This window comes from Papilio machaon, chromosome 14 (genome assembly GCF_912999745.1).
Source record: "Papilio machaon chromosome 14, ilPapMach1.1, whole genome shotgun sequence".
NCBI classification, from domain to species: Eukaryota; Metazoa; Arthropoda; class Insecta; order Lepidoptera; family Papilionidae; genus Papilio; species Papilio machaon.
This window is the reverse complement of record NC_059999.1, coordinates 1,094,340-1,106,445: the sequence shown is the minus strand read 5'-3', so window position 1 is coordinate 1,106,445 and position 12,106 is coordinate 1,094,340. Positions and strand designations below refer to the sequence as shown.

The 12,106-nt window shown below is 33.8% G+C and overlaps 1 protein-coding gene across 1 annotated transcript; it reads right to left on the bottom strand.

The window, feature by feature from the left end:
* Positions 1–5,390: 5,390 nt before the first annotated feature.
* Positions 5,391–11,473, bottom strand: LOC123721664. Its single transcript, XM_045681058.1, has 6 exons — positions 11,393–11,473; positions 10,702–10,811; positions 9,561–9,692; positions 6,519–6,591; positions 5,792–5,884; positions 5,391–5,577 (listed from the first exon to the last, which is right to left on the bottom strand). Exons 1-6 carry the CDS (start codon positions 11,395–11,397, stop codon positions 5,391–5,393), a joined length of 600 nt encoding a protein of 199 aa, XP_045537014.1. The 5' UTR covers positions 11,398–11,473.
* Positions 11,474–12,106: the final 633 nt, after the last annotated feature.

Sequence of the window (12,106 nt, the reverse complement as noted above, 5' to 3'; positions counted from 1 at the left end):
GAGTTGGGTGTTACAAACAGAAGGAAAGTTAACTAAGTATTTTGTTGACAAGTTCTTGGAATGAGTAAAGCAACGTGGGTTGACACGAGACCTCGTATGGTACAAGGCATAAGATACATGACAATATTGGTAAAAAAACCTCAGCAGTAATATTACTAAAATAACATTACCGCACCGTCTAACTTGAAGCGATACGTACAAATTCTTATACTTACGCCACTCCGTCCGTATGAAATTATAAGGAATAACTTAGTATCTTCTCCAAACATCTAGAATCAATCAGCTGTTTTAGAGTTACTTTATAAAAAAAACATCCGTATATTTATTATGTAATCTTTGCATTTATAATATTAGTAAGAACTAATCACTAAACGTATTGTTCTGAATATGTATTGTCCCAATTTTAATGTAATAACGTAATATACTGAACTGTCTCTCATCACTTGGACCTCATACACATAGGAAAGGAGCGTTTAGTGGTCATCAGTCGCTCAGCCGTGTCAATTGTCGACGCCTGACGAAACCGAAGGACATCGTGATAATCACTGCACGCCCAGACGTACTATGCGGACACGATAACATGACGTGCACTGAATTGATGCAACAGTTCTTTAGCATTAATATTATTGAAAAATTATGAAAGATTTTATATCATACTAGCTGTCGCCCGCGACTCCGTCCGCGCGCATTTAAAAAAATACTTAATAGCGGTATGAAAAATAGATGTCCGATTCTCAGTTCTACCCAATATGCACACAAAATTTCACGAGAATCGGTCAAGCCGTTTCGGAGGAGTTTAACCACAAACACCGCGACACGAGAATTTTATATATTAGATTCAATTCTCAAATTATCATAAACACCCACCTTCAGGTTTGACTAAAAATAATGACAAAATTAGTGGATAATATAACATTTTTTGTACAATAAAACATAAAAGTTGCAAAAATATGAAGAACAATTAGATTTACATATCCGTGTACTATATTTTTTTATATCATAAGATGACAAACGAGCGAAGGGACACCTGAATTCGTCGAAGTACCGAAGCGACTGTTGCCCGTAGACATCCGCAATCTAAGATGCGTTGTTTACCTCTACTCGACGGAGGAGAGGAACACAACGCATATTACCCTTCCTATGCAATCTCTTCTCATAAGAAAAGCGTGGGAAGGGTAAGAGGACTAAAATTAATCTTCCAACACTACACTTATCAGACGAAATGCGAAATTGTTTCCACTTGACGCCTGTCTTCTATATGGTCGTGGTATTTCACCGGGCGAGGCCAATTCGTGCAACAGATGTTGTTGCTGTCGTCTACCACAGTTATAATAATTGGTAGTTTATATAATGTTGATAATCTTCCCTAAGTAAGAATATTTTAAGATATTATAGACGATAGGAGATAGGCCGTTAAAGTAATCCTTGGGCTTTCATCGCTCGGTATGAGTTGTCGTAACGCATAGAGTGGTTAATAAACCTTAATATTTAATAATATTGAACCAAAAAATAATATTACCATAGGATTAATTAAGAAAATGATTGCTTTTTATATTATGAAGTGGCAAACGCGCAAGCGGTTACCCGAATCCGCCGAAATAATGAAGTACTGACCATTGCAATTGCAGATCCGTTGACTTTAATTAGCTGAGGGGGAGGGGGAGAATTCAATCAGTACCGATAACATTGGCTGATACGAGATGGATGGAAGAGTAAGACATATTGTGCCGACATCATCGACGTAGGGAGAAAGGCAGGCTGATAATAACTTTCCCACAAATATATCTAAGAGTCATGCCACTACCAAAGCTATTGTCAATTTATTGATTGAAAAATTACCTCGACCAGGAAATGATGCAACAATCAATAAACCATCGACGGGAAATTGTCGACGATTGTCACAAACTGCTCAATTATCCGAATTCACTATGGTTTAATACAAAGACTGTTTCAAAATAGACTTGGATGTAATTGAAGCAATACAAGAATTGAATTCGCTTCCCACTTGGGATCACCTAAATATAGTAAACTTTCACCGTATCCGTGAATCTCCACTTTCGTAACAATATTGCCATACCTTTCAGTCGATTTTAAGCAAGGTTTTAGGTTTTACACATTTTATGATAGCAGTAACCGCGTTAGCAGCGCCTCTCTTAGCGGCATAGAAAGCTTTTCATATTATTTGTTGTTATGAGAAGTTCACGATCTAATTGCAGTGCGTCTCCGAAGTGGGTAGGAAATAAACTTCCACGACTGTCCATGCCTTAATTCACCATTCGCTCAGTTAATTATTTTTTACATATAAAGTTTTAAGTACATTATTATTGTACTTTAATATCTCGTTGTAAATACTTGTTATTTATTTTACTTAATAACTATAATTATCTCGTGTTTTAAATATTTTTCTTAACGACATAGACAATTGTAATCTATTATATTTACATTTTAAAAGATATACGATACGCACTGTGTTTAGTAGTTACTAAATTTTTGTATACCAAATTCACAAAAAGACATACACCTTTATAACGCATTTAAATGTAAACTTGTAGATTCATTATAACCTAATAGCTTTTGCCTGACATTTAAACTATGCAGAATTAAAAAAAGTTGAATCTTATGTGTTACTCAATATTAATACTCTTTTTTATTTTTACCAAATGTCAATAAGATGTGTTGAACCGGTACGGAGTTATTAATTAAATATGTAAAACAAACGTATCCCACGGGAACCGTACACATTTTCGAAATCATAGATACCTATGGTTCTTCCAAAATGTCTTTTATTTTATATCAAAATTCATAGAGATTCATGCAGCCGTTCTGGAGATACATTCTAACAAACATCCATCCATCCATGTAAATATATGATATATCAAGAGTTTTTGAAATATTATTTTGTATTCTAAAAGACTATTAAGGAAATTTACGCCATGAAAAGGCTTTTTCCGTCTTATTTTTGTGTTCCGTTTTACGTATCTATAGGTTATAAATTTATACGTAAAAGTAAACCACAATTATTTAGATTAAATCCTAAGATAATAAATGTAATACACAAATATATATACAATACGAAATTATTTTTCTATCTAATATGTTATACAATATACGTTTTTTTTATAACTAGAATCGTTAAATTTTATGGTTGTTTTTACAGACTTAACGGAAGTAATTTTGTTGTCATTAAGGATTAAACGGTGATTACCTAAATCGATAATAATAAGGGGTGATGACCTTTTGCAACGATGATAATTTTGCGCAGATATTAGTGTTTTAAGGTGGAATATATTGCAAATTTATGAAATCAATGTATTTTAAATGTCAAGGTGACAGTGACAGTAGCGTAATATCATCTCTTTTTGTTCTCGTTGACAAAAATAGACAACTCTATATAGTATCAATATCACGGCAATCGAAAGAAACTGATAGAAAAGTATTTTAGTAGACATTATAAAGTAACAGAATTCCAACTGCAGAATTGATTACTTAATACTTAATTTATTTCATTCTATTACTAGCGTTCGCCCGCGACTTCCGTCCGGAGATTACACCGAACAAGCGCGAACTTGCGGACAGATAAACAAACATCTTATAAAATTGGTTTTTCATTATCAGCAACGCCAATACATTATGTTTACGATATTTAGATAGATAGAAGATATGTCTTTTCTTGTTACTATTAGAAACTAGAATATTTAACAAGTTTATTTTACAAACGAAAAAAATTAAAAAGTAAATAAATTAGTCAACTGTCAAGTTCGTTCCCGCCTAAACTACTTCTAACAATTGTCTGTGGTCTTGCGCCATTAACCTTCCTGTTATTTCAATTAAATGAATGAACGAAAAAACAACAAACTATCATATGATTTCCCAGCGGACGCATCCGTCGACATTTTGTGTTGATTGAATATTAAATGTTCGTAGAAGTCTAGAGGAAAACGAGTTCAAAATATGTTTAAGCAATGCTTATCCACGATAACATTATCATGGGCATATTAAATGAGCTCTCACTTGTTTCATAAACCCCGAGGTTTCTAAATAAACACTGATTGTAATTTTCATATTTTTATAATCTTACTAGGCGTATTATAAACTGAAGGCTAATTAACAATTCAACGAATCAATTTGACCAATAGCAACACTTTGAAATTCTTTCTTGAATTATTAAAATATAACTCTATATATATAAAAGAAAGTCGTGTTAGTTACACTATTTATAACTCAAGAACGGCTGAATAGATTTGACTGAAAATTGGTGGGCAGGTAGCTTAGAACTAGGAGACGGACATTGGAACTTTTTTATCTTGTGTGCATTTTTATTATTCCGCGCGGACGATGTCGCCGGTAAAAGCTAGTTATAAATAAAAAGCAGATTATTTATAAAGAAGCGATACTTTTATTACTATATTATCTAATCTTATCAATTCAAAAGGTAATAAGATAATCTAAGATAAGATTAGAAAAGATAAGAATTTGTAGATAGGAAATCTTCTAATAAGATAAAGGGTTAAACGATTGGCACTGTTTAATGTCACCCATGAACATTCAAACACCAGAAGAAATTCAAATGCGGTAACGAGTTAGAAAGAAGCTCATTTTTTTATAAACTGCTAGACTGAATAGATTTGATATAAATCAGATGTGCGTCTATACTTTTTAATTTATTTAAATTAATTTACATGTATCGTGGATGTAACTGATTCATAAATAAGGTAAACAGGAACCAAATTAGCATTTCTTCCTTCCTTCCTTGTCATCTATTTAATATACAGGATGTGTCCTGAGAGGAGAATCAAAAGTTCAGCTTCTTCTGTTCAGCAGTTAAGTTACAAGTATTAAGTTTAATATTTGAGTATAGCCTAGTTTAAGTTTTAAGGATATAACCTGAACTTCATTGTGACGGACATTCAATCAAAGCGTATTTGACTCTTTAATTTAATCATGTATCGTCTTTTAGAGTCTCAAACTAAATAATTTTTAATAACTTACTTTATTATGCAGCGGTTAAACAGATTAAAAAAAATAAACTACATATCATTTTTAGGAATTGTTTATTGAATCTTTACATAAAAATTGACTAGATAGAGATCAATGTTTATTTTACAAAATAAATAACTTAATTAACTTTTATGTTTCTTAATTAACACAAATATTTGTTCGTATTTATTCTATCTAATAAGTACTTTTGAAATATTACATTGGAAACTAAGTCGGAATGTTTATTATCTCTTTAACAATGTAATTTAAAAGACCGTATTTTGATTCATGCCGTTTTCTAAACCATTATCTTTTCAAGTAAAATCTTTTAAAAGTTATCATAAATTAATATTAAAAATAATCTTTTAAGACTTATTAATAAAAACATAAAGTAAAATAAATCGAGCGTTTGATTAAGATTTATTATTTATATAAAAATAATTATCCCAAAAAGGTGAACAGTTATCATAAATTGTTTTAGATTCCATTTTTTTATTTTTCACTCTAGATTCATATGAACGCAGTTTAACTTGTGGCGGTTTGATTGAATGATAATTTCTAGACGCAACACCGGTAACCGCGTTGTTTTCGATGATTGGCCTAAAACAAAATGGCGGCAATCTGTCAAAATAACATAGACGAACATTTTTTTAACTAATGTTATGTAACAGTTAGATAATTAAAATGATTAATATTTGTAAAATTGTTTTAATATTTTAAAAAGTATTTTAGATTGTCGCAATTTCAAAGATTTTAACGTGTTAATGAATAGTGTTGGAATATCGTAGAGGTTAGTTTTGTCGGGAAAGTCTACCGGCGGCCGAGTCCCGTCCACAGCAGGCCTGGGTCATGGTTGTTAGCCCTGGGGTACTCCTCACTCTCCACGAAAGATCTGCGGTTGTAGGATCTATAGGCATCGATAATTGAGACATTATTATGTTTGTTATTCACACAGATTATACAACAGAGAAGACATAGTGACGAATGTAAAAAGCGTAAGTGGTGCAAAATTTTATGCTGTTGTATACATGTTTTTATTGGAAACGTAGATATATTAAAATAATTATGTTGCATTTTTACAGTAGAAGGCGACAAATATGCAAGCGGATTCTCGTTTTCGATAAATAAGTTTAGTGACCGCTGCCCATAGACATCTGCAATTTGTTAAAAGGGTACCGAAGTTTTGTTTACTTTTAGTGGACAGGGGAAGGACGTACAAAAGAGGATATTTTTCCTTCCTGCACATCCGACCTGCCAAACTAGATACTCATTCCCATCCGTTCCTATTTATAAAAGAGTGGGAAGGGGAAGCGAATTATAATAAGTCCTGTCTTCTGTGTAGTCAGACATTTTATATTTTCACTTGATTTTCACTGGAAGTGTCGTAATTTTTCGGAAATTATGCAATAGAATGAAATGAATTTTGAAATGCGAATTGCTAATAAACAATGACATAGTCATTTAATAGCGTATTGAAAAAAGATGCGACATATCCTTTATAGAAAGGTTTTAAAGTGCGACAAGAGATGTATCATGCTGACCTGATATGTCCGGCAGGGCGCAGCGGGCGCAGCGCTTGCAGTCGCCTCATACCACTGCCGGTCCCGCCGGCTCCTGTAATGACACCAAGTATGTTATAGGTGGATAGGTATTAAGTACTAGCTTGTACCATTTCGACTATATCACGTATTTGTTATTATACGTAAACATTTCAAACCATATTTGCATTCCCATTGGGCCGATTGACAGGTTAACCGATCGGCCCAACGGGAAATACCTTTTTGCATATCTGCGATATTTTAATCGGACTTATAATTGACATAAAAAACATGATTAAGTAGAAAGAGATTGGTTAATTTTGGTTCACAATTTCATATAAATTTGTTAAAACAATTTTCTTATCGATCTCAATTGATTATAATATTTATTTCGCGGTGAATCCCTCTGACTTATCATAACCTTTAACATTTCACAGAACACGATCCGCATTTGAGGCAACTAAATAATTGCGTTCTGACATTTAGATATTTTATTTCATTTTCTTATTCTTTAGCTATTATTCCATGACATTTCTGGTCTGTTTTTATTATTAACTTTATTAGTTACTTACAATGCATTAGATACATAATGAAGACCACTTACTAATTGCCGATATTAAAATCAATAAGGAAGATATTTAGGGTTGGTTTAAACTAAGGGTTTGCTAAAGTGATCGTTAAACAGCTCTGAGTTTAGCAGTTAAGTTAAAATTACCATCAGGTGTCCATTCGATGTCGTTGTAACCAATTTGGATGTTAATTATTTATACGTGTATTCTAAAATTAAGATGGGACGCTATAACAATGTTCATTCTATGAAACCGTAAGCATTGCAGAGGAACTTTAAACTTTTAAATGACAGGACCTGTTAAACAAAAACGAACAATGAATCATTTGCCAGTGTGCTCGTCTAGTCTGTTTATTTTTTTCAGTCAGTATTAGGTTCATAAAGTCGTATCAGCACATGTGTAATGTCAACTTTAGCTTACCCTGCGCGAAAAGTGGCTCAATTTATTTAGTACAACGGCGCGCCGGCTCTTTGCCTAGTCCGTTTCTGTATACTCAAAACAGAGGAAATTCGCTGACCTAGTAGTAGTGTTGTAAGATTATTAACCACTAGCTTTCGCTCGCGACTCCGGCCTCGCGGAATAAAAAAAATTAGTAGTCTATGTGTTCTTTCAAAATATGGTCTAAATCTGTGCCAAATTTCATCAAGATCTGTTGAGCCGTTTCGGAGATACGTTCAAACAAACATCCATCCATCTAAATATATTTAACTTGCAACTGAATAAGTTTGTTTAATGTTAGACACTTTACACAAAATAATGCAATATTTACAGCCTTAACCCTGTTGACCTGTTGAATGTAACAAGCCTCATTTAAGATCAGAACACGCTTGACAAGAGGGAAGCAGGAAAATGCAGTAACAGAGCCTCGCATTATACGTGAGATCATTATCAAAGTTTCCTTTAGTAAACAGGAAGACACCTTGGGCAACTACGCATCAATTTAAGACCAGAATGCCTAGCACGAAAATTTGCGACACCTGATTTCATAACATCCACAAAACATGTCAAGATTTATTAATATATTTTACGCCTGGCAACACAAATGTTGATGACGATGTTACGAAAACGTTCTTACGAATATTCTTGCTAGGCCCCCAGATTACGACTTATACTTAGGGCCGAATTATTTTAACAAAGTACTTCGTACGAAATGAAGTATAAAAAATTCATTCGCACTCTAAATAATGGATTATGTTTTCCGATAGCTATTATATATATTTAGATCAAATGAATCTAAACTAATGAATTAAAAATGTTAACTAAAAATAACGCCATTTAGAAATATAGTTCGAGATCGATTTTTGTGTTTGGGCGTTAAACTAATCAAAAAAAGTGCGTTACAATCATATTTGCGGTGAATAATTAGTACAGCAGCAAGGCAAGTGACAGTCAAGCAATATCCTGTTGAATAATAACCAAGACGAAGAACCCTAGTATAGTAATAACAAAATCTGTCACAAAATACTTGAAAAACAACAAACTGCAAAACTTCAAGAGCGTCGGTGGCTCAGCGGTTAAGCACTTGACTTGTAATCTCCAGATCCTGGGTTGGAATCCCGCCATGAACCAATGTGTTTCGATTAACATATGTACATTTATTCGACGTTCGTACGACGAAGGAAAACATCGCGATGCAACACGCACATATGAGTGAATTCCCGTGAGAAAAAGATGGCGAAACGGCTCGCCAACTGTCACGTGCCATCTCCCGAAATGGCGAAAAATGGATTGCGGAAATTCATTTGGCTACACCAAATGGAAGTCCGTCTCTGCCTACCCCTTTGGTTTACAGGCGTGAGTTGTGTGTGCAAAACTTGCCATTAAAAATACACGTATGATGTGACAGTTCAGTTCATAACAGTTTGCTTGAAGTTGTCCATGATGAGAGATATTTTTTATCCGCATCTCATCAAACTGAATTATCAAGGGATAAAAATATCTAAACAAGTGACCACGTTTCTGATTCACATGCAAATTACTTTGTATAATCATGCAATGAATGTAAATGGATTGCCTATTTTTATAGACAGGTGCATCTACAAACAGATTATACAACTAATAAAAAAACTACCCTTTCAATTTTAGAAAAGGGTGGGAAGCAGATGACTAGAGTTGGTCTACAGTACACATATTTAAATTGAAGAGTGTAGCGTGGCTCAGGGGTTAAACACTTGTAATCAGCAGGTCCTGAGTTCGAATCCCACCATGTACAAATGTATTTTTCGATTATCGATTTACATATGTACATTTATCACACGTTCTTACGGTGCAGGTAAACAACGATGATGCAACCTGCACATTTCAAAGATATGTGTGAAGTCAACGCGCACATTAGACTATGGCCTAGTCACCCCTAATTTAGGGTGAGCTCCGAGCCCCTTAATGGTGACATTTTGTGAGCTGATTATGATGAAATTAAAATAAAGATTGCCGTTATAAACTATTAATGGTACCACATAAAGATAACTTGTCTCACCTGAAGATGGTATTTGTAGGACGTTCGGCGTCTCTCGGAATGTATTGGAACCTTGGTGCGAAGGTATGGAATTCAAACCGTCCAAGTTGTCGCGCAGGAAATCGAAGAAGTTGTCCATATCGTTCAAAACACCTTTGTGGATAAAAAATAACAATGGTTACAAAAACAAGCATATGGATAATAAAAAAATAAATTGATTGTCCACTAATCGTTGGTTTTTGAGATTAAAATCTCAAAATAAAACATATCGTCATCCCTGTCATTATCTTTGACAACACAGAGATAACAATATTTTTTAAACTTTCTTGGTCTCAGAAACCCACCATAAACTTAGACTAAAACTAAGTTTAGTAAATAAAGTTCTAATCTATCTTTTGATTACCCAATCACCAGTCAGTTAAGTTTGTTTGTTTTTTTTTTAATTAATAACAATGAAATTTATTTGATTATAGTCAAAAATTATTTAATTAACTAAGTTTATCAAAGTAAGAAAATTATGTATTTAGACGTTAAAGATACAAGTTATTTTGTAGATGGAGAGCCTTTGTATAATTAAACATTCAATTTGATCTTTGTTTATATTTACTCCAATCTTCGGACTATTAAACATCGAACCCGATTCGTATCATATTCTGCCAAATCGATTTTGATCACAAAATTGACCTCTAAGAATACACATATACATAAGTTTCCAAAGAAAGGATGCATCTACTCATAATAATATGTTCTTAAACTATTAAAAACTAGCTTTTAACCGCGACTCCGTCCGCGCGGAATAAAAAAAAATAGAAAACGGTGTAAAAATTATCCTATGTCCGTTTCCTGGTTCTAAGCTACCTCCCCATCAATTTTCAGCTAAATCAGTTCTACCGATCTTGAGTTATAAATAGTGTAACTAACACGACTTTCTTTTATATATATATAGATTTTACATCTAGTAAAAGAAATTAAAATGATAAATCAAAACCCGTTTATAGATACAGACAATGATGCATCACGAAAAGAATTACATCTCTTATGAAATCTATTAAAGATGTAACTCTTTTCGTCGGACAGGTCACAAAGAGCTGATGAATTATGTAAGGTTAGTTTTAACCCGACAAATAGACATTATTGACATTGCATCTGCGTTTTTGCTTACCGACGCCGACATACGGCGTGACGGCCTTACCGAGCGCGGGCGTCGGCTGACGACGGCGACGGCTGCCGTTCAACACCGTCGCAACTGCGGAACGCTTCGCAGTCTCAACACTGGAACAAATATCACGCTTTAGGTTCACGAACAGCTTCAAGCAGCTGCATAGTGTTCTGCTTGCAGCAACAACAGCATGATGCGGGCCGCGTACAACAAAGCTAACTGCTGGCAACCGCTTGAAACAATCCTTGAATAATAATCTTTAGTAGATTCATGTTGAGATGCGTATGCTAAAATGTGTGGTGTGACTAGAAAGGATAAAGTTAAGAATGGGTATATCAAAGAAAGTTTGAACAGCGCCAGTGATCAATAAATTGAGGGGCATAAGGTTGGCGTTGTTTGGACATGTTATGCGGAAAGATTATGATCACATAAACAATAAATTATGACATTGAATGTGGATGACTACAAAGATAGAAGAGCAAATAAAGTATGGATGGATTGTATGAAAGAGGATATGCATAAGAAGTGTGTGAATTCAGATATGACTGCTGATAGTGATGTATGGAGGAGTAGTACATACTGTGCCAACTTTTCATAGGAATAAGGAATATTCGATATAACAATATTGCTCTAAAATCTATTTAATACTAACTAATAAAAGAAACGTGCTTCATTTTTTTTTAAAACCACTTACATCATGTTATCATTATCAACAGGAATTGCATCGTCGTTGTCTTGGTTATCGTCAGGATTGATATTTTCTTTAAGTAGATTGGAACGTCGATCTCGTGTATCTTGGGGCCAATTGATCCAAGGTTTATACGACAACAAACGTATCAGGTCCATCCCATGCGGCCTGAGGTTTGTCTGGGCCGCTATTAGAGTTGCTGCTGTAAATACAATTGATAAGAAGTTGTAATTATACTAGCTGTCACCCGCTAATCCGTGCGCTCGAAATTAAAAGAAAACTAAATTAGCAGCTAATGTATTCTTCAAAGCTATGCTCAACATATATGCCATAAATACATCAAGATTCGTTGCGCCGTTTTAGAGACAACTTCTAACAAACATACATTCGCATTTATAATATTAGTAAGATAATTGAAGGTATACTATAAATAGACACAAATGCAATTTGTTAGCGCGTCATTCTTCTTAGTTTCATATATTTTATTTGTTACCGGTTTCGTTGCAAGATTAATGACTGATCCATTGTATCTGTAGACAATAGATAGAAAGAGTTGCCGTATGTCGCTTCGAGTTACAAGCACTATAAAGTATATTTTCAAAATAATATTCTCATATATTTAATGACGATTCAAAAAGACATGTGACCATTAAATCTTCTGAATTACTTGTACAAATATATAATTCTTCTTGAAGTGATTCTCTAATTATCGAAAGTTGA

What these genes read in the sequence shown, in the direction of transcription:
- LOC123721664 (XM_045681058.1), bottom strand. An exon ending in CGCCCTGCCGGACATATCAG is followed by an intron (nt 5,885 to 6,518) that starts GTCAGCATGATA and finishes CGATGCCTATAG; the next exon opens with ATCCTACAACCGCAGATCTT. An exon ending in TGGACGGGACTCGGCCGCCG is followed by an intron (nt 5,578 to 5,791) that starts GTAGACTTTCCC and finishes ATTTTGTTTTAG; the next exon opens with GCCAATCATCGAAAACAACG.